Source organism: Suillus plorans, assembly GCF_016647745.1.
Source record: "Suillus plorans strain S12 chromosome Unknown HD556scaffold_129, whole genome shotgun sequence".
Taxonomy (NCBI): Eukaryota; Fungi; Basidiomycota; class Agaricomycetes; order Boletales; family Suillaceae; genus Suillus; species Suillus plorans.
This window is the reverse complement of record NW_024537513.1, coordinates 67,302-88,430: the sequence shown is the minus strand read 5'-3', so window position 1 is coordinate 88,430 and position 21,129 is coordinate 67,302. Positions and strand designations below refer to the sequence as shown.

The following is a 21,129-nucleotide window of genomic DNA, read 5'->3' as shown; positions in this document are numbered from 1 at the left end:
TTTCTAAGTACATTCAGCCGGCGCTCTCCTCTCTTTGCATCTGTTTGAACTACATAACTGTAAGTGCTATTTGCCGTGTCATCTACTAATTTGAATATATCTATAATAGTCTCTCTTCACCATGGTGAAGTCTAAACAAACCTGCAAGAAGTCCACCGGTGGCACCGCGCCACGAATTGCCTTGTCGTTGCCGGCATCTACTGGAGCGGTCACTGCGCCGGGTGAGCTGAATGTGAGAGAGCCGTCTGAACACAACGAGGTAAGTGATTAGTTACCTACTATTTGCATTAACACGCGTCTTTATTTGCAGTTTTGTCTCATCTGCAGAGACGGTTCTGTAGGGGAAGATTGCCTCTTCCTCTGCAGCACCTGTCCGCGGGTGATGTGTTCAAACTGCATGAACATCCCGCCTGCCAGTGCACACGCGGTGCAGGCCGATGACGTCACGTTCGTCTGCATATCTTGCCATGTTGGCATGGAACGACACGGGCGCGCATCTCAGTCGCCCTATTTTGTAAGTTTTTTCGTTTATTTCATGCTAACTAACATTCACTTCATTTTATAGAGTTTTTACAGGAAGGGGCAACCGCTCCTTCCTTCATTCCTCCAAATTCGTGCTACGTTGGAGGTTTCACTCCATTCCCAACTGTCTTCGGCACCCACGCTCATGCTCCATCTCGTCCTCGTCGACCACGACGTCACCGGCGGCTGTTTCGAACTGGCCTCCGAATTCCTTCGGCCATACTTCCCCAGCGGAGGGTTTGAATTTCGGTCCATCGTGTTCGACATCGGCAATGCCTCAAAGATCGACGAGTACCGGTTGCAGGCGACTGCCATCATCCAGTCGCTGATGAGCTCCAACTGGGCTCGTGTCGTCGTCGCCATCACTAACCACACCGACAACGAGCATGGAGATCCATTTATTGGGTACGAGGGCAACAAGAAGTCATACGTTTCGGCACGCGTTCACTCTGTAAGTGGCATTTTTTTGACTAACATTGTATTTGCTCATTTGACACCAAAGGTTCTCGATGTTCTGCTTTCACCTTGGCATCCCCTGATTCATGGTGCCGCGGAATCATACTTATGGCTGTTTTCGTGTGGCGCGCTCATCAACAACGTCACTTCCTTTTCAGGCTTGCAACAGGCGGTCATAGAGTAAGTCCATTTGATCTTATCTTTGCAAATACTAACTAACCCTAACAGTCATCGCATCACAGCCACTATTGGCTTTAATGCTGTTCGTTTTCAGCCGAGTTTCGCCACCCACCTTTTGCTCGCATTCGCGGAGCTGGTCATCATCGAGTGTTTGCCCATTCACATCGTCTTCCCTGACATGTTGGGCCAGTCCTACAAACTTGGGCGCCACACTGACGTGTTCTTGCTGATGCCTGACAACTCAGGTTCGTTGGCCGTTACCAAGTTCGCCTGGATGCATTCCCAACTTCGCCCCTGGGGTCAGTACCTGCCGGTCCAGTGCCCACAGTGTGGGTGGAGTAACGCCTGGTGTTCTGTCAACATGCACAAAGATTACATCTTTGAATGCAAGAATGGCCAATGTAGGAAAAAGTATGTATTCTCACAACCACCTCATTCCAGGATCCTTTTGCCAGGCAAAAGACCTGGCTCCTGCTGGATTTCGGTTGTCTTGAGGCCCATGCCTAGTGTCCCTGATGAGGATGAGGATTAGGATACAATTATTTTGTCTTAGCTTTTTCATACATCCCTTCATGTTTCATTTTTCTTCATCTTACTTGATTAGATACCCTCACCGCTCAATGGAAGTATAACGTGTTTTGGATCTTTTTACCTGATGTGAATTTGTCTATTATCTACACTGTCTAACTCCACTCAATGGAAGTATGATGTGCCTTTAATCTTGTTACTTGATGTGAATTTGACCATCTCAATATATCCAATTTGATAATTGATTCAAGATAAAAATTGCAGGTAGGCTGGTACAGGCGGTAGGAGGGTGGCTAGCCGAAATTAATTTGAACACCCATGTTTATCAACAATAACGTGTGACTTATGAAAAGTCACACGTTATTGTTGATAAACATGGGTGTTCAAATTAATTTCGGCTAGCCACCCTCCTACCGCCTGTACCAGCCTACCTGCAATTTTTATCTTGAATCAATTACGATGTCTACCGACTGGTCTATTGCCTTTAAGCCAATTCTCGACCTTCACTCTAAGGCCATTTTTGCTGCAGGTTCCTCATCTGTTGGAAAGCCTGTGGTGAGGAAGATTCGGAGGGCCATACTAGCTGCTCAAGACGAGCAAGAGGAACCCATTGCCTTGCCTACTTCCTTGAAAAAGGTCACAAAATTCTTATACTGTACATGTATTTAGTTGTCTGATGATATACATAAATGTTACCTACAGGCAATAAAAGAATACTATGCCAAAAGTCTCAAAGACAAGGAAGAGGCAGACGAACGTGAGGCAGCGAGTCGCCCAAGAGAACCATCTTTCTATAAGAAACCCCTGTCTGAGTGGGATGTAGCACAGAAATTATTTAAGCAGGAGATCGACTCATATGACAAGGCCCAACAACAGAGTAAAGGCTTGGAGTATTCAATCAAGTACCGCACTGGGAATGCCAGGGAGTGGTTCAACAACATGACACCTTCACAACAGCAGGAGGTCAAGTTTGCCATGAAGAAATGGAATGAGGAGGGGGCGCCAGAAGAAACTCAGGCAATGTAAGTTTTACTTCAAATCTACAGTTATTCCAGTCTAACACTTTGGCTTGAGATATCGTAAGAATAACCTCAAGAAAACTCTGGAAGATTTTGCAGAGCAAATTCGGCGCACCATGGGTTGTCGCATAGTAATGCTTGTTAGTCATAAGAAAAAAGCTAGTCAGACATTGTCCGTCAGTCTGTAAGTCATCAAATCAACATGGAAATCTCAAGACTAACTAAACTACTATAGACACGAAACTATGCCTCAGAATGCCAAGAAAAAATTTTCTGTGAGCTCGAGTGGTATCAAGGAGTGGGCTGCAAATGGATTTGAATCCTTTGGAGAATGGTCTAAGACTGAATTTTGTACGTGTTTCATTTGATTTTAAATATCATGCTCACTGACTATTAAATTGATAGACCCTTCAGAGGATTCAGACCATGCGGCTTCAGACTGTGAGGATGGACCTGTCTTACCTGAAATCATAGTAGATGATGAGGGGTATGCAAAACTTCCTCTTCGTGATGGTATTGGCCTCAAGGGCCAACACGAATTGATTAGAAGTATCTTTCATACTTCATATAGTAAGATCTAACATCTTCAATATGTGCATGACATTTGATTGACTCAATGGTTTGTAGAAGTCTGCACAGGTGGCTCTAGACCTGTACCTTGGGGCGTGATAACTGCCAGCCCGTCCAATTATTTGGAACCTGGTTCAGTTCCCACAGGATTTGTGGTCAAAGACCCTTCTCATATGAAGACAGAGGAGGTAAATCGTCTATGGATGCATTGGGAACGACGTTCTGCTACAAATCAGAAGCTAGTTGTCTTTATTAAGGCCAAGGATGCTGATATTCGGGTCACTGGGAAGTCCAAGACGAAAGTAGTGAGCACCCTAGACTTAGATGAAGAAGATCAAGGCCGGCCGGCTCCATTTGCCTCTCATTTCACAGAACGTACAACACAGCCGGCCGCTCATGAGACAACACCAGATGATGTTGCCATCAATGACCGATACACATTTTTAGAAACCCTTAGCAAGAATGAAAACTACTTGGAGCTTGTGGACACCACTAGGGACCTGGCAATATTAGCCAAACAGAATGTTAGTGTCACTTGGTGCTGTTTTCAATTTTATGGCTTATATGTCCAACAGCCAATTTCAGAGCGACACCAAGATTTGCCTACCTGGGCTGACTGGTCTTGGAGCGAAAATTATCTTTCCGAGGACATTCACACCTCATATGTGACATTGATGGCCAGCTTAAACAAGCTACAGACCTGTCCAATCTCAGGGCCATCATCGGCAATGCCAGTAATACTAGGAATTGGGCTCCTCTATAGGGAGTCTAAGCGTGTGATAGAGTATGAGGAAGACGAGGCTGATCCCAATACCCCTTTCTACCTACCTCATTCTGCTATTGATCTACAGTTCTTGGTCGCTCTGGATGAGGCTGTCCGGGAAGTCTTATTCTCAGTTGTTGGTCAGATTGAGAGGCTGAACAAAGAGGGACTCAGTGACGAGGTTGAGGATGAGGAGATGAGGATGGTGGTAGAGAAGGAAAGGCATGAGGTTGAGGAGAAGGATGTTGAGTCAGAGGAGAATGTAGTTGGGGGAGAAGAACAGCAGGAGCAGGAGGTTGAAGAGGTGGTGCAGAAAGGGAGGAAGAGAAAAATTAACCATGCTTCATCAAGTAAGTCCAAGAAGCCTAGGACTGAGCCTGTGGTTCGTAGATCAGGTAGGGCGAGGCAACCCTCTAAGAGATCCCAGAAGATATGATCTTGTATCCTCCATTGTCTTCATTGCTAGTCAATCTTGTACAGTAATTACATATGCTTGTCTAGACTCTCGCACTGCCTGGTGATAAGTTATGACTTGAGTATAAACTGGCTTTCCTCGCTCTATGTACATATATATTGGCCAGCCTGACTCCTACATAGGTAAATGCAGGACGGCCGGTATGCTAGTTTAATACCTGCAAACAGGCCAGCCTGGCTCCTACATAGGTAAATGCAGGACGGCCGGTATGCTAGTTTAATACCTGCAAACAGGCCAGCCTGGCTCCTACATAGGTAAATGCAGGACGACCGGTATGCTAGTTTAATACCTGCAAACAGGCCAGCCTGGCCCCTACATAAGTAAATGCAGGACGGCCAGTATGCTAGTTCAAAACATACAAACTGGCTAGCCTTACCCATACATAGGTAGATGCAGGGCGGCCGGTTTGCTAGATTAAGACCTACATACTGGCCAGCCTGGTTTCTACTGAGGTAGAGATATGGTTGGCCAGTATAATCTTAATCCCACATATTGGGCCACCCCACGTCTGCCTATGTAGAAGAAAGGCTGGCCAGTTACAAATATAGATGTGAAACAGTCAGCATCCTAATACACCAGCAAGCCTTGATATTGGTATACCTACAGCCGGCAGTTGTCTTACATCTACTGGCTGGTCATGCTTTTACAATAGTATGGTAGTGTATTATACATGTGGACTACTACTATACAAGGCCGGCCAGCATGTATTCTACATAGACCGGCCGGGGACTGGCTGGCCATGATTCTACAGGGTTTTGGCACATCCGGGGCACTGGTTCTACATGGGAAATTGACTGAAGTATGTGAAAATTCGGTATAAGATGGATGCTACGTACAATATTTGCCAACGGCACGATACTTGCTATTTTTTTCACCACCATGCAAGGCTCGCGAGAGCTTGTAAAGTCCGTGGTGTCGATCCGGAGCCGAAGGAAATGGCGTGAACCACTCGATATAAGCCAAGTGGTTGGGAACCTCAACTGTTGGCGGAAACAGGAGTGGCAACATTTTTGAAGGTAACAAGAAAACGACTCGTACTTGCCCGACACGGACTCCTAGATTCAGACAACTGTGAGTAACTCTATCCTTAGCAAATAGTGGTGGCTAAACGTACCTTCTATACCTCCATTAACAACATCTGGATTCCCACCAATATTCACCAGAGCCGTATCCGAACGGCGAGGCCGCAGACCAGAATCTGAACTCCGTTGTGGTCTCGCATGCACTGAGTCCAACGTGGCTGTTGCATCGCCGTGACCACGAGCATCTACCGAGAGCCACTTAATCTTGTGAAAAACGGAAAGAGTTCGGAACGGGAAATGGATGTCCCGTGCTAACGCATCCAGTGTTTGACTACGGAGGGGGATAGGATCATTGGCATGGCTGAGTTGGGTGATATAGCGTGCGAGTGCTTCACGAAAATAGGTAGCGCCATACTCCTCGACGAGCTTGTCTATACTGACGGCCTTTGCACTAGGATGCTTCGTCATAGTTTGAAGCCGACGAAAAGACATATCAGGGGGGCGCGAATGGTAAGGCTCGGTCTCCTCAACACCAGCATGTCGCCAGTTGACATACTTGTCATGGCGCATAATCTTCTCCTTCCGCTCGAGCCAGCGTGTCATCTGCACAAATTCATCTTTGTGATTCGTAGCACGGTAAGCGTCCTTCACAAAATCAATGTGAAGTCGTTCGGTGTACTCAGTATTATAATTATCTGTCGTACCCAACATCATAATCATGGCAGAGTAGTGGCGAGTGGCGTGAAGTTTGGGTAGATTGAAATTCGAACGGACACCGAGTTCAATGAAAATGTCCTTATTGTCGTGGAAAAGATCGAGTGTGTCATCCAGCAGCTGTAGAGTCTCGGAGCTATGGCATGGATATTGAGCTAAATAGAGGAAGTCAAGTAGGCCCCGCACTGCTCGTAGAAGACGGCCTGCGTTTAGATTGTTGGGCAGACGGATCCCAATCACGATACCGAGGAGAAAACGGCAGATTTGTGCGTGTTCAGTTCCACTTAGACGCGACAAGCTAGTGATGCCCTTGCTGAACAGATGTATATGGTGATTGGGAGGAAGACGACGACAACGAGCATCAAGTTCCGCTGCTCCACAAGCAGCCGACAACCAACCTAAGAGATGCTTTATCAAGCCTTGATATAATTGGTGCAACACGTCTGGCGTGATTGCACGGAATATATTGGTGAACGGGAGGTCTTCCCAGAAAGGATGGACGATAGGCTTGATGCCTGCTTCCGAGCAAGCGCGAACAAAGGATAGACTCCCTTCACCGAGAGTAGCGAGGGCATCTAGCACCTTGCCCAGGTTTCGTAAGTGAAAAGGAGCTGTGTTGCTACCTGTTTCGTCAATGTCCATGTCACATTTCGGACACTCTCCAAACTTGATCCCAGCAGCGAGAAGTTGTTCTGGGTAGTCACCAATGAAGCTGGCAAATAATAGGTGGCAATGGCGAAGGACGCCATCCCCACTAGCCATACGAAGCCCTTCTAGTTCTATAGATTTCAGTGGAGCGAGAACACGGCTTAAGCATGCGTGATAGAGGTTTGCCAAAGTTCGGCGACGTGAAGCTTTGTTGGTGATATGCTCAAGCCGTGTGCATGGCAAATAAGCTAGGAGTATATGCGCACCACGCGAAGGTTTGCGTCGTATTTCCTTCGGGATGTTGCCAATGGTGAGATAGACGGGATAGACGGACTTGTTGCGAAACAACGTTACTTGTGTTTTGTCGGATGAGATAATGATGGGAATAATGGTGCCGCCTGGACTGTGTTGGTCGAGTTTTTTCTAAAGTATTGTAAGTATCATATCTCATATGGACATAATCAGTTCTTCGTACCTGCGTATTCCACCACCATTTGCCAGTGTGCATATCATGGAAGAGACGAATTGTCTCGTCTTCGTCAGAATAATGCCGCTCAGGGGCAAAAGCAAGATAATTTGCAAAGTCAGGATCACCATACAATGACTTGACACATTCGATCACATCACGGTAATAGACGTCAAAGGCTTCTCCAGCGACAATGATCTGCTCGCGTTTGAACTTTGGACGGCCTGTTGGAAGCTCATGGTTGACAATGGCATTCAACTCGTTTGCATTCTTGAATGAGAGCGACAAGTGTTCACTGACCTGAGAATTGAAGTTAATTACATAGACTTTCAGAATTAATGGCATCTGACTTACCCCCTCGATTGCAAGCAGGTCTGACAATGCCGTCGAACTCACTCCACGAAGCTTAGCCCATCTTGCAACCTCCCAATCCATCTTGGATGCAAAAGGGTGATTAGTGATGTTCCGGCCCGGCTTGGGCTCAAAGCCCCGGCTTAGGCTCGGCCTGGGGGGGGCTTAGGCTCACCAGATTTCAAGCCTGAGCCGTGAGCCCAAGCCGGCCCAAAGCCGGGGCTTAGGCCCATGCAAGCCGCGGCCCAAACCGATGTCCGAGCTCCACCATGCTGTTCCCAACACCACGAACACCATGCGCAAACGCCCAGCACACGTCAGCAACTGCTGACGTGGCTCAGACGAATACGGACGATGGACGAGAGCAGGTGAAGGGAAGAAGACAAGGAGGAGAACGTTCGGACAGGGATGGAAGGGTGTGTGGAGGAGTGGTGTAAGAAGTGATATAGGCCGGAAGACAGCTGTTGAACTCGGAAGGTTGTCCGACCCAGTCGAGGATGGTGATGTCTGTAGGTGGACATGGACACTGAAGATACCAAATAATGAATACGCGACGACTTCTTGCAATGTGGTGACGCGAGATGACGCCCATTGAAGTCTCCGTCGAGCGTCGCTCATCCCAGGACGAAAGGAGATCAGACGTGCGTATGTAGTTGAAGTTGAGAGGAATCGCTGTCGACGTCCAAACCCTCCGAGTCGAACGTTGCCGATGAGACCGAAGGCGAGGAACGACATGGTGAATAGATCGTCCGAGCGCAAGGGAAAAGAGGCGCAGGGACGAGAGATGTGACGTTGGGGCCGAAATCTTCCAAGTATCAATGTTTCGTTTCAATATAGATTAGAAAAGGACTTACCGTATAAAAGGCAGCATCCAGCCACCCGAGCGTCTCAGTTCTGACCAAGATACTGAGACGTGAGTTAGCTTTTACTTTACACTTCGAGTAGCCGTACTGATGCGACGTAGGAGACTTACCTGTTAGGTACATACGTCGTCAATAAAGAGTTCTGACCAAGATACTGAGATGAGACTTACCTGTTAGATCCTGCTGCGCCTTTACGAGTTCTAGAATCGCGTCATAGTAAGAGTCAGTAATGAGAAAATGCCAAACACATACTTGTGGGGCATGACCACTGACGTGACAAGGTGTCATATACTCTATGTACCAAAGCCGCGGCTTGGGCCGCCGGCTTAGGCTTTTCTAAATTCAAGCCCAGGCCTAAGCCCTGCTCAGGCCGTGACTTAGGCCTGGGCTAGGCCCGGCCTATTTGGGCCCAGCTTGGGCCGGCCCAGGGCTTCAAGCCGGGCCTTGCACATCACTAAGGGTGATACAAATTCTCCTCCGCATTGGCAAGGTGCGCCCCATACTCCATGTTCGCAGCACGACAGTTAGTTATTTGTTGGCCAGCACGCAGATCTGGGTAGGGCACGACCACACAACCATGCTGCCCTTGTGCGCGTGCTTGAATATCCTGGTGAGCACGGCATTGATCTTCTCGGAAAGCTTCATCATCATCAGCCAAATCTTCGATGGCATCCATGTCATCATGCTCATCTTGCTCTGCGACGGGAGGCTCCCATTCAGGTTCGAAATTCCACCCTTCATCGTCTACATCCTCATCCTCACTACCACCAGATTGCTCCTGAGCCCACTGGGCTAACTCATCCTCAGGCTCGTCCTCTTCATATCCTCCATCAAGATCCAAGTCAGGCCAAGTCGACTCGTCAGGCTCGAATTGTGGTTCGCTGGTAGGTACTTGGGAGCGCGACTGATGGTACAGTGCTCGACAATGTGGGTTGCGGCTCTTGGCAAGATGTTGACTCAGACCAGTAACAGTGAAATTGTCGCGGGAACAAGCAGGGCATCGAGTGGACATAGTTGTGGAAGAATGTCGAGAGAACTTGTGTAGAGGGGGTAAATCAGCGCCCGACCAACGTTACACGCGAAAACTTCCTGCCAGTGAAGTTGGGCCAGTTGAGAGAAGTATAAAGCAGCACCCGACCAACGCTACACGCGAAAACTTCCTGAAGTTGGGCCAGTTGAGAGAAGTATAGAGAAGCAGTGCCTGACCAACGTTACACGCGAAAACTTCCTAGGGTCAGAGGCAAATGTCAGCTCAATTAAACCCGGTTTGAAGTGAACCCACCTTGAAATGAACTGCCTCCGTTGAGATTTCAAATACATTGACTCACGCGTGGCAGTTGTACTGCAATGCACAGTAACTGTGAGGCGGTCATTGTCCAGGCAGTCGAGAGAAGTATAAGTATAGAGTGTGCCAAAGCAGCACCCGACCAACGCTACACGCGAAAACTTCCTGAAGTTGGGCCAGTTGAGAGAAGTATAGAGAGAGTGCCAAGGCAGCGCCCGACCAACGTTACACGCGAAAACTTTCTAGGGTCTAGGCAAATGTCACCTCAATTGAACCCGGTTTGAATTGAACGCACCTTGAAATGAAGTGCCTCCGTTGATATTTCCAATTCATTGAATGCGCAGTTGCACTGCGACCTCTTCAGCCCGCAGTCGAGAGAAGTGTAGGAGAGGGGGTATGCACGCAAACTCCCTGAGGTCGTGCCAGTCGACTCGAGAAGTAGTATAGAGGGAGTGCCAAAGCAGCACCCGACCAACGGTGCCAAAGCAACACCCGACCAACGTTACACGCGAAAACTTGAGGTAACAACTTGGTGTCAGCTTATTTGAACCCTTGAATTGAGCTCACCAAATAGACTGCCTCCGCTGTCAACGCCCCTTGAAAATTTTAACGGTGCCCTCAACTCTTTTTCCTCGCTCTTTCGACCTTAAACATTCCTTCCAACATTCCTCGAGTCGTTAGCTTCTCATCCTTTCAATCCCAGGCTATATACAATGTCAGCGCCTCTTAATTCTCGTGGTGAGTGACTCTGACAGCTCACCGTCTTTAAGACTCACTGGGCTTCAATAGAGCCACGAAATGCAAAGAAAAAGGCTATGGAAAATGCAGGTAAGTATGCCGGAGTCTTCATAGAAAAACTGATGCTCACCTCCGACTTGAGTTTGGATGCCTAATAAGTCAGCAAGGAAAGTCACTCGTCTTGAGGCATCCCCGCAGGGCCCACCAGCAGCTGTTGCCAAACCAGTCAAAGCAAAACTTAAGATCAGCACCGGTCACCATGTTTTTTTCTACTATATAAGCCAAATACTCACCTTGTATCAGGTAAAGTGCCGCGCCCAAAAACAGATCCACCTGTGCCAAAAGAGGCTGCCGCGACTCGGACTGGAACCACTCGCAGTGACAGCTCAGTGAAGAATTTAGTATCTTCCAAACTGAGTGCGTCACTAAGAGTCTATATGAAACATAGGAATCAGTACTAACGTTAGTAATGGTACGCGCGATAGAGCATCAGCGTACCTTTGCAGACGACTTGGAGGAGGATAGCGGCGATGAATCTGATGGTGGCAGTGCGGACTTGCAACCTGACAAGCCTCGAGGTTAGTCATGACGTCTCAGTTGGAAATCTTACTCATGTGACCGTGTACACGTGACAGCCAATTATCGCCCTAGCAAACTCTGTCGCACATACGCCATGCGCGACGTCTCAGCGTTATTGGACTCTGATGATGATCAGCCTGAGGAGGACATCACAAACGGTAATGATTCTGATGCTGACTGTGAGGAGAGTGAGGGCGAGGAACCTGAGACCACTGCCATGATGCTTTCAGACGAGGTTAGTGATAGTTTGTACAACGTTCGAGTCAGATGTACTCACACAATGATTGTCATGGGGACTCAAGGTCCCTTCGCTCGTCAGCAACATTAATGTCAACTTGAAGTCAAAGCAAGTTATTCAATCTCGTGGCAAATCCCAGTCCGCCCGGGATGCAAAGCAAGCTGCAGAGGTGAGTACATACATACTATTGAACTGCACTCAGGCCGTATACTACTGAACTTGACACTATCTTTAGATTCCAACCTGGCGCGATTGTGACAATGCTGTTTCAGAGTCCGTCGATGAAACTACTACTGCATGTGGCGAGTCCTCCGAACCTTACTCCAGCGATGTTGAACCTGCCACACGGACCCGATCGGCTCAGACCATCGCTTCTCTCATTCGAACAGAGAAGGGACACGTCAAATTACTTGATCAAAACAATGAGACTCAGGGAGTAGTGCGGAATGCGATTATCGATGCCAAAGGCTACATTATCTTCGTCGATGCTTATCCTGAGCTTGTCGACAAAAACCAAGTCTCACTCCAGTCTTTGCTAACAGTGGCCGGGAATCGTGGCGTCCACGCTATTAAAGAACGTCTTCAAACTGATGCGCGGTATGCTGCTCACCTTGCTAGTTTAGTAAGTCCTTTGCATGTCTCAAATTTTTTCATTTGTTTTAACTATATTTAATTACTTGAGGTGGAGCCACGCATTCCGTTATTGCGCCGTGACCTGAAAGTGGCTGCATGTGCAAACATCGATAGCTACTTTCGTCTTGGCAACAACTTGGTCAAGGCGAAGAAACTTATGGAGCAGCATGCATATATATATGCCTTGAGGTTTGATGTAAGTGCAATCGTCATCTGTTCTCCGCTCAATATCTCTTCGTCATATTCCCTTCTACATATCATCATTGATCCTACATCTCGAGCCTCTAACTGACATTCTTCTTCAACAGTTGAACCACGATGCCTCGCCCATAGGGAAAAAACCCTACCAGGGTGAGCTGCTGATCTTTCTCATATACGAGGGAGTCTTCAGCGGTGCGAAGTCCATCGGTGTCAAGTTTGCTGAGCGCTTTGCCGAACTGGCAAACAATAAGGGCAATCGTCCTGAAATACCCATTCCATTACTGGCACTCGTGGCGACAGCGGTATGGTCCTTTCTACTGAGCTTTGTGCTGTATTTACTCGTTTTCAAGGTCTATGCGGCCCTTTTCTGGAAGACGCTTGGTTCACCAGGGAAGTTCAACTTTACAGGGAATCAATTCAGCGAGACATACGTGTTTCACGTCAGGTTCCTCGAGGACTTGAAGAGGGATGCACCAGGAAAGTTTCACTGCATGATGGCTGACATTTACGAAGCTGTACAGTAAGTTTCGCTGGTGTGCATGGTGCTGTTTTGACTCGGATACTGACTCTGCTACTCAAAGGACCTTGAAACAGAATGGGAATGAACATTTCGCTGATGAGCATCGAGATGCGCTGGGGCTACTCGACCTGGATGGCATGGCAGAGGATTAGGTCCTATTCGTGCTGATCTATACCTATAAAAATCACAGACTTGTTGATCACACCCAGTAGTAAACTTTCCTAGTCTTTGGCTGTGTATTATGTATATCTTCTGATCAAATATTAGTCCGTTTTGCTTATAACACTGTCCGACGCGTGATTCACTGTGCAAAATTCGAAATATACTCTCTGAAATTCACAATATTGGAGTCTAATATCAACTAATTCGTGATAATTATCCTTTAAAAATAAGGCAGTAAAAAAGTCCTTCTAAACAAAATAGTCTTCCTAATCGTTCTAAAGCCAATAATTCTCGATAATACTCAACAATTATCGAGAATTATCATAGTTTAGAGGAAACTATCATAGTTTAGAGGAAACTATCATAGTTTAGAGGAATTTCCCTGGGGAGGGTTTTCCTGATGCCGTTTCCACGGGACTGCAGAGTGGCAGCCGCACATTGCACAAGAAGTTGTCTTACTGTATTTGGCACCAACCTTTGGGTTCTAACATGTACAAACAGTTGGTTACCTATTGCAGATGTACGGTGGAAGTACGAAGTAGTTGGTCTTGGTAATTTCAATTGTACCCTGCGCTTGTCAACCTACTGGGAGCTTTTTCATGGCTGACGCAGCTCCTATAGATGGTCCAGTGCTTGACCCTTGGCAGGATCCCCATCCTTTTTCTTCCGACGTCTTACCGAACGGATCCAACCCTTCCGAGTCCGTAGATTCAGAGAATGCAACGCAGGAGTCTGAAAGTGGCGAAGATGAGTCTGAAAGCCGAGAGAAAGATGATGATGAAGAAGGGGAGGAAGACGATGTGGAAGGGGAAGGGGAAGAAGACGAAGGGGAAGACGAAGATGACTACGAAGATGAAGAGGAGGATGAACCAACTCTGAAATATGAGCGTATGGGCGGGGCGGTTAACGACCTTCTCAAGAAGGACTCGGCTTCTGCTCTTGCGGTCTCAAATAAACTTCTGGTAAAAGCTTTCACCCTAATGTGAGTAGGAAAGGAGTGACATCGAATCATCTAGGCACTTGGAACTCACAATGGTATTGTTCACATTGTCGATTTAACGGGTAAACGCATCAAGTCGTACAAACCCCATCAAGCTTCGGTGAGCGATGCAGAGTTTGACAGTACTGCGGACTTCGTAGCGACTGCCTCCATCGATGGTAGGGATGGGTTCTGCCTCGGCCATGAAATTCTAATCACTTTACAATTAGGACAGGCCGTTATTCAATCCCTCTCGACCCATGAGTCATACATGGTCGACATGAAGCGACCAATCCGCACTGTAGCACTAGAACCTAATTTTGCCAAGAAAAGTACACGATCGTTTGTGTGTGGAGGCATGGCCGGGACACTGGTACTGAGAGAAAAGGGCTGGCTGGGGCATAAGGAAACAGTCCTCCACTCTGGTGAAGGTCCGGTGTGGCATGTACGATGGCGGGAACACTTAATTGCGTGGGCGAATGACTCGGTGGGTTCGCATTGATATATCCTGACCATATTGACACTGTCCATGAGCAGGGAGTCAGGATCTACGACACCCAGTCTCAGATGCGCATCACATTCATAGAGCGCCCCGCTGATAGCCCTCGTGCGGACCTTTTCAAGTGCACTTTATATTGGCAAGATGATACGACTCTCCTGATAGCATGGGCGGACCACATCAAGATCGCGCACATTCGAGAACGCTCTCCTACTGCTGCCGCATCAGGCAGTTCTAATCAACCTCCTTTCATTGTTGAGATCACCGCTGCATTCCAACTTGACTGCATGATATCAGGGATTGTATCAAACTCACTCTCGATGCCAAGATCCCTGGACACATCCTCTGTGCAGGATGAACCGCTGCCATCATTTCTGATATTGGCCTACCAAACCCCAGATACATATGGCGACGAAATGACGGAAGATCGTACAAGACAAGCTCGTAAAACAGCTGAGCGCCCTGAACTACGGATAATCACTCACACAGGTGAAGAGCTATCGGCCGATGCGCTTGGTGTCACGAATTATCAAGCGTGGAGTTGCAACGACTATGTGATGGCGGAGGTCGACGGGCCGAATTTGCCAGGGACATCAGGAAGATGTCATATCGTAATTAGTCCCAAAGATATTGTCATCGTGCGGCCCAGGGATAGGAAAGACCATGTCTTGTGGCTCGTAGAACATCAACGATACGACGAAGCTCTTGAAGAAGTAGAGAAGCTTGACGAGAACGAATGCTCTGCGGAAGGCGATCAGTCTGAGATCAGTCCTATCGCTATAGGAGAGCGATATATCAGGCATTTGGTGGCCGAAGGTAGAACCACGTTTGATACCGTTTCCGCAGATATCAGCTTAAAATTTGTCAGGCAACTTTGCTAAGGCCGCAAGTCTTTGCCCGAGGGTCTGTAGCACAGACATCGAACGCTGGGAAAATTGGATATTTGTTTTTGCTCAAAGTCAGCAACTACAGGTATGTTGAATCTGTGATGCAATACACACGCATTTTAGCTGCATTTTTTTTTTCCGCAGACAATCATTCCTCATGTCCCAACGGAGGCACCTCAACTTGACCACCTGGTCTATGAGATGATTCTTGCACACTTCCTTGTGCACGATAGGCAGGTATATCATGTGAATGTTCTGGACGCAATTAGGACTGATCTGTTGCATAGTCTCTAATGCGCACTATCAAGGAGTGGCCGAAGTCAATTTACGATATATCCACTGTCATTGTTGCGGTGCACGCAGAACTTGAGCGATCGCCATCATCATCAACCTCAAAAAGCTTACCTGCACCAGACGCTGTGATTCTCATGGAATGTTTGGCTGAGCTGTTCGTGTATCCCATGGAGTTGTTTTGCTCTCGCTGATCTTGACTCCAGTTATACTGCTAATCGACAATACGGAAAAGCCCTGCCGTTTTTCCTCCGCCTCAGACGACAGAATGTATTTGAACTCATCCGGGAGCATAATCTATTCACCGATGTGAAGGATCAAGTACTCTTGTTGATCGAGTTTGATCAAGAGCTTCTTGAAAGGCGAAAACAAGAAGGCGCAGAAGGTGAAGCGACTTCCAGCGAAGCAATCGCTCTACTGGTGGATCATATCCATTCTATACCTGTGCGATCATCATGTTCTCTTGTCTAACTTGTCTGAACAGTTGAACAGATCGTTCGCGTGGTTCAGCAGCTTCGTGATCGCCCCTTCTATCTCTTCCTTTACCTAGATGCTTTATTTAAAAAGGACTCTCAGCTTGGGTCTGAGTTCGCTGATCTTCAGGTAAACTCACCAGTAGATAAGAGTTTAAATGCTTGTTGTATTGATGTACATTTACAGGTTACGCTGTTCGCTGAGTTTGCAACTCACCGCCTAATTGACTATCTTCGGGCAAGCACTTCATATAATCTTGAGGCGGTGTGTCATTTACTTAAACTAGTCACATCATTGTCTGACATCCTTCAGGCGTACAATGAGTGCAAGAACAGAGATCTTGTAAATGAGATGGTGTTCTTACTTGGTCGCATGGGCAACAACAAGAAGGCGTTAACGCTCATCATTGAGCGCCTAGGCGACGTGCATATGGTACGTGATTGGGCAGATGAAGGCCAACAAAGAGTAACATTCAGCAAATATAGGCGATCGAATTCGCTAAAGAACAAAGTGATGATGACCTTTGGGAGGACCTTCTCAAATATTCTGAAACACGTCCGAGTAAGTAACTGATGAAAACCAATTTTCGTATAGCTCTCACTCCCTGTAGCTTTCATTCGCGGTCTACTGGAAAATGTCGGAGCTGAAATTGACCCCATCCGTTTGATTCGTCGGATCAAGAATGGGTTGGAAATTCCTGGCCTCAAGGAAGCATTGATCAAGATTCTTCATGACTTCCATCTTCAAATCTCCCTTATGGAGGGATGCCAAACGATTCTCAATGGCGACAGCTCCGACCTTGCTAAGACGCGCTCAAAGGGTCAGAATAGCGGATTCTTCATGAAATGTGCGAAAATTTGTTACTGTACTCTTGCGTCGTTGATAAGCTCGACGCCTATTCTAGCAAGAACGATTTGCGTGCTATGTACGGAACCCCTACAACGATCACCACAAGACCTTCTTTTGCTATTCTTGTGTCATCATGTAGTTCATGCCAGCTGCGTGGATGGCATGACGGACATTTACAGCGAGGAACCCAGTGAAAGCATAAATGTCCTCGTCAGTGGAGTAAGCGCTAAGATTGCTTTGTGAGTTCGCACATATCTACATTCATCCACTTTCTGATCTTGTTCGGTAGCGCTTCTGTAGTACGGGCCAAAATCCCTCAGGGTTGTCCTGTTTGTTACCGGAGAAGTGAAGGGAATCTAATGTAACTACAGATTTCGTCCCTCTTTTGCATGATTTACTATATACCTTGCATTCACGCAATCGTCTCTTCTGGATACCATTTCACTTACGGATTCACACCGAGCGTGTTCAACTGCTGGTGGAAGTACTAGATCTCTTTCTCGACATGCAGACATTTCGTGAGGACTCTCGATCAAGATCAAAGCAAAGCAATTTAGCAATTACGGTTGGTCATCATCTTGTAGGTCAAGTTTGTGTTTACATAACGTCGAGCGCTTGCGATAGTTTTGCAACGGGCTTGGAAATATCAGATTAAATTCCACCTGCTTAATCTCTGAATAGGTCACAACTTTCATTCTTGATCTAGTGTCTGAACTTCCAAATCCTGTGTGGCGTACTCTCACCCTTATTCTGTTGTAACCCATCCTCAAGGAGTAGCATAATGCTCTTAAACAACTCTTGTAGGCATTTTTTTGTCGCTCGCCATTAAACAGGGAGGTATATAAAAAATCGGCCGGCACGACTCAGTCCCCAACGTCAAACGACAGCGCTGCAGCAATGATAAATCTGGCACGCTGCATGTACTTGAGGAAGAATACGAAGACTCGAGACAGCAACGCTCGCGAAAAGGAAGGTTGTGACAGAGATTGAGTATTGGAAATGTTTAGTACACCTGGAAGAGTGCGAAACACAACGCAGGCAGCAGTCAGCCCGGTGAGCCATCGATATTCCATGTCTTGTAAGCTGGAATAATCTTTCCTATACATGACATTATAAAACTGTTTCACTCAATGTATGAGAGGGGAGTGTATCCACGTTGGAACTGGCATGCGCTGTACAAATCACATCCCAGTCATCGCTCCTGTTCTAGTATCTGAATCTCCATATCCTGCGCAACATTTACAACCTCCTCATCTTCGTCCTGCTGTGATCTATCCTGCGGGAGTATCAAGTTCAGCACCAAGGCAACGATGCCAGATATCAAAACTGTCGACAATGGTATCAGTATCATGTGACAGTGACAATGCGTGAAATTTGTTGACTGACAAGGCGTGCTTAACAGAATCGTGATGCTCTCAAACAACCCTTGGAGACCTTTATTTGGGTTACTCACACCATCAAATAGGTAAGTAAAGATGGTGGGCACAAGAAGGTCCCCAACACCGAACGACAATGCTGCAGCGAGGATGAATCTGTCGCGCCGCGTGTACTTGATGTAAGAAAGAACACGGAGGCCTGAGACGGCGACGCTCGCGAAGAGGAACGTCGTCACGCCGCCCAAGACGGGGTTGGGTACTGTGGATGGTAAGTGCCTGAAAAAGGACCAGCAAGACATAAGGCATACTTGCGAGGAAGAACCCTGAGATCTTTCCGAGGCAACCGAAGATGATGAGGAAGGCACAACACCATCTTCCTGCGGTGCGGTTTGCACAGCGAGTGACAGAAATGACACCATTATTCTACGCCAAGCACAAGATAAGACCAGGCACCGCAATGATAGAAGATTGTGTCAAACCTGGGCAAATACCGATAGAGGAGTGACAGTAAACAAGGCAGAAATAAATCCACCTATCCCATCGCTCTGCAACATAAATCAGAACATCATTAGAAGCCATGTCCATGGAAAGACAAACCAAAACACCGCCTTGTATTCTTGAATCGAAATCCTCTCCCTCGACAGGGATACGAGACACTTCCGAAGACGCGGTTATGTCGCCAATTGCTTCCATTGTCGTTGATACTGACGTCGACGTTTCATTTAGCCAGCCTGTCCCAAGAAAAAGAAATATGCCGACCGTAAACTGCTAGCATAGGTAAAATAGCTGGTGGATACACATTAATCTTGAATCGATATACCCTACCCAACAGTCAGACTTCGTATCAACATGCAAGAATGGATATTTTACCATAAGAATGTGATTGCAGGTGCACTTGTGATGGTACTTCCGTCGATGTACCCGGCTGCGCCAGCAACGATGCATCCTACTGCAAGCCCGACGATGATACTCGCATTCTTGAGGAACGGAGAGCAGAAGAGTTCTGTGAGAATTATGCTCACGAAAGAGAGGAATCCGAGACCTATGAACTGAGGAGAGCCCCATCTGTCATAGAACGTCATTAATGTACTGGATTCAAATGCGTCAGACATACGGTAATGCATGGGGAGACACAACTGTCGGGCATAGCTGATAGATCCCGCTAGTCGGGCGCGCTTGACACCCATTCGAACCACCACCCCAGTCAAGGATGCCAGAGGACCCAACGAGAGATGATCCGATCATGAGGATACAGGTGCCTGAGATAAGTGAGCCTTAAGGCACAAAGCTAAGCCGTAATCATACCAGTGACTATGGGAGGAAAAATCCGCTGCAAAATCCGCGGAGGAAGAAATGATAATCCGATCTCCAAAAATGCGCAGATAAGGGAAGTGCCTTCATAACGTCAGTAACTTATATATTGCTGGGAACTCAAAATCGACTTACCAAGTAGCATCCCATAAGCATCTGGGCATGGTCCTCGCGTGACAGTGCCATCCGCAGCAGTTGTCGAAGGACATGTGCCGTTGGCGTACATCATGTCGAAAATCTGTGTTTATCCACCTCATCAAATAATGTTACATGCACAGAACCGAGGCGCGCATACCGCACTTGCTGTACTGAGCGTAGCAAAACTCGTCCCTACCACGGACAAAAGCCCAGTACCAAGACGATAGCGGCCCCATAACTTTATGCGTGACATTTGGACTAAACTTAGAATGCCTGATTCCTAAATCAGTTCTGCGTGAGTGTAAGTTCGTTATGGCCAAACGTACCAGACCCGATGAGTGAAGCTGATATCATGTATGATGAAGTGTCAGAGTCCAGCATTAAGGCACTGGCAAAAATGATGGGCGGTGCAATGAGACCTGCAAGCATCGCAAGTGCATGCTGCAACCCGCTTGCTATAGCCAGCACGAGCGGGAGCTCGTCGTCGATGCCATAAAATGGCGGTTGTTTGCTTCTAGCTGTAGGAAGAGATGGCAGACAGAGCCATCGATAATCATAGTCACCAAACCAGCCATGCTTCGTAGTCACTTTCTGTCGTACGACGCTGAATGCAGAGCGTGGGTTGGGATTGGCAGCAGGCGACGGCTGTTCTTTGGTCACTGAAGACATAGAAACATGCGACATAGTGGCGCTATGCCTAGAAGAACTCAAGGCAGAGACGTCTCAATGCTGGTCAGGGTGCAAGAGGATCCAGTGGAAGGATTCGGCTCCAGTTGACCTAGCTTTTGTCATCTTTACGCAAGCATGTGTGGCAGGCACGGGCGCCTAGTCAGTCAGACTTGATAAGGGCTACGTTATCGAGGATATCTGAAATGGCCGGTTTGGGGTGAAAGATGCCGATAGGCGTCCCCAGACTTAGCCCGTACTTTGGCCCAGACTTCGTCCCACACATGAGGAGCAATGCAGAGGATTGAATGATACACCTGCTCACTGTCTTTGGCAAGATAAAGGCTACGTTATCGAGGAAATAGCCGGTCTGGGACGAAAGATGCCGACGAGCGTCCCACGCACAGTGAGGTGTGACGCAGAAGATTGAAAGACACGCCTGGTCATTGTCTGCAGTGCTAAGGACCTACTTCCATGGACCTTGGGAGCATTTTAAAAGTACACAATGCCTCAAAGCGTGGATGTATCCCACTTGTACAGTAGTTATAATATATTTGATGGATCAATAAGCCATTATAGAATGTGTTGTTCTAACCACACAGTGAGGACATACCTTTGCCGCATCGGCTTGCCCGAGTATCCATCCAGGTTGCTACAACAGATCGAAAGAGGAATTACGAATAGCAGCGCCGCAGCCTGCCGCACAAGTGATCAAGATTCAAGAAC

At 47.4% G+C, this 21,129-nt stretch overlaps 8 protein-coding genes across 8 annotated transcripts; 4 read left to right on the top strand and 4 right to left on the bottom strand.

The window, feature by feature from the left end:
- Positions 1-121: 121 nt before the first annotated feature.
- HD556DRAFT_1314808 (uncharacterized protein) lies at positions 122-1,690 on the top strand (the record flags this gene model as incomplete). The annotated part of the gene is made up of 6 exons (XM_041301008.1): positions 122-259; positions 311-514; positions 566-973; positions 1,025-1,158; positions 1,207-1,569; positions 1,600-1,690. 6 exons carry the CDS (start codon positions 122-124, stop codon positions 1,688-1,690), a joined length of 1,338 nt encoding a protein of 445 aa, XP_041152277.1.
- Positions 1,691-2,145: 455 nt separating this feature from the next.
- HD556DRAFT_1314807 (uncharacterized protein) lies at positions 2,146-4,559 on the top strand (the record flags this gene model as incomplete). The annotated part of the gene is made up of 8 exons (XM_041301007.1): positions 2,146-2,322; positions 2,389-2,708; positions 2,761-2,889; positions 2,941-3,056; positions 3,111-3,275; positions 3,333-3,799; positions 3,851-4,388; positions 4,540-4,559. The coding sequence occupies 8 exons, from the start codon at positions 2,146-2,148 to the stop codon at positions 4,557-4,559; spliced, it is 1,932 nt and encodes a 643-aa protein (XP_041152276.1).
- A 782-nt stretch (positions 4,560-5,341) lies between these two features.
- HD556DRAFT_1451418 (uncharacterized protein) lies at positions 5,342-7,798 on the bottom strand (the record flags this gene model as incomplete). The annotated part of the gene is made up of 4 exons (XM_041307951.1): positions 5,342-5,568; positions 5,628-7,320; positions 7,373-7,663; positions 7,718-7,798. 4 exons carry the CDS (start codon positions 7,796-7,798, stop codon positions 5,342-5,344), a joined length of 2,292 nt encoding a protein of 763 aa, XP_041152275.1.
- Positions 7,799-7,998: 200 nt separating this feature from the next.
- On the bottom strand, positions 7,999-8,865 carry HD556DRAFT_1461537 (uncharacterized protein; the record flags this gene model as incomplete). Its single annotated transcript, XM_041308259.1, has 3 exons — positions 7,999-8,519; positions 8,569-8,687; positions 8,748-8,865. The coding sequence occupies 3 exons, from the start codon at positions 8,863-8,865 to the stop codon at positions 8,052-8,054; spliced, it is 705 nt and encodes a 234-aa protein (XP_041152274.1). The 3' UTR covers positions 7,999-8,051.
- A 166-nt stretch (positions 8,866-9,031) lies between these two features.
- On the bottom strand, positions 9,032-9,589 carry HD556DRAFT_1451416 (uncharacterized protein; the record flags this gene model as incomplete). The annotated part of the gene is made up of 1 exon (XM_041307950.1): positions 9,032-9,589. One exon carries the CDS (start codon positions 9,587-9,589, stop codon positions 9,032-9,034), a length of 558 nt encoding a protein of 185 aa, XP_041152273.1.
- Positions 9,590-10,575: 986 nt separating this feature from the next.
- HD556DRAFT_1314805 (uncharacterized protein) lies at positions 10,576-12,923 on the top strand (the record flags this gene model as incomplete). The annotated part of the gene is made up of 11 exons (XM_041301006.1): positions 10,576-10,600; positions 10,652-10,690; positions 10,904-11,017; positions 11,086-11,178; positions 11,236-11,414; positions 11,482-11,586; positions 11,653-12,039; positions 12,100-12,246; positions 12,359-12,553; positions 12,602-12,771; positions 12,833-12,923. The coding sequence occupies 11 exons, from the start codon at positions 10,576-10,578 to the stop codon at positions 12,921-12,923; spliced, it is 1,545 nt and encodes a 514-aa protein (XP_041152272.1).
- A 557-nt stretch (positions 12,924-13,480) lies between these two features.
- HD556DRAFT_181750 (uncharacterized protein) lies at positions 13,481-17,596 on the top strand. Its single transcript, XM_041309823.1, has 14 exons — positions 13,481-13,895; positions 13,950-14,091; positions 14,143-14,399; positions 14,450-15,227; positions 15,280-15,383; positions 15,443-15,535; positions 15,586-15,746; positions 15,796-16,033; positions 16,082-16,327; positions 16,376-16,495; positions 16,549-16,624; positions 16,674-16,910; positions 16,968-17,151; positions 17,202-17,596. The coding sequence occupies exons 1-14, from the start codon at positions 13,533-13,535 to the stop codon at positions 17,275-17,277; spliced, it is 3,075 nt and encodes a 1,024-aa protein (XP_041152271.1). The 5' UTR covers positions 13,481-13,532; the 3' UTR covers positions 17,278-17,596.
- Positions 17,597-17,910: 314 nt separating this feature from the next.
- Positions 17,911-20,637, bottom strand: HD556DRAFT_181464 (xanthine uracil permease). Its single transcript, XM_041309821.1, has 12 exons — positions 20,064-20,637; positions 19,895-20,010; positions 19,735-19,837; positions 19,594-19,683; positions 19,403-19,547; positions 19,159-19,353; positions 19,048-19,109; positions 18,886-18,992; positions 18,768-18,833; positions 18,597-18,711; positions 18,299-18,547; positions 17,911-18,238 (listed from the first exon to the last, which is right to left on the bottom strand). The coding sequence occupies exons 1-12, from the start codon at positions 20,419-20,421 to the stop codon at positions 18,105-18,107; spliced, it is 1,740 nt and encodes a 579-aa protein (XP_041152270.1). The 5' UTR covers positions 20,422-20,637; the 3' UTR covers positions 17,911-18,104.
- Between the last annotated feature and the right edge of the window lie 492 nt (positions 20,638-21,129).

Bases quoted from the DNA above. Each gene is read 5' to 3' on its own strand.
- HD556DRAFT_181750 (XM_041309823.1), top strand. From the start codon at position 13,533: ATGGCTGACGCAGCTCCTATAGATGGTCCAGTGCTTGACCCTTGGCAG. The intron at 15,384-15,442 runs GTATGTTGAATC...TTTTTTCCGCAG, and splicing joins CTCAAAGTCAGCAACTACAG to ACAATCATTCCTCATGTCCC. The intron at 16,328-16,375 runs GTGTGTCATTTA...GACATCCTTCAG, and splicing joins CTTCATATAATCTTGAGGCG to GCGTACAATGAGTGCAAGAA.
- HD556DRAFT_181464 (XM_041309821.1), bottom strand. From the start codon at position 20,421: ATGTCGCATGTTTCTATGTCTTCAGTGACCAAAGAACAGCCGTCGCCT. The intron at 20,011-20,063 runs GTACGTTTGGCC...TTTAGGAATCAG, and splicing joins AGCTTCACTCATCGGGTCTG to GCATTCTAAGTTTAGTCCAA. The intron at 18,239-18,298 runs GTCAGTCAACAA...CATTGTCGACAG, and splicing joins GATTCTGTTAAGCACGCCTT to TTTTGATATCTGGCATCGTT.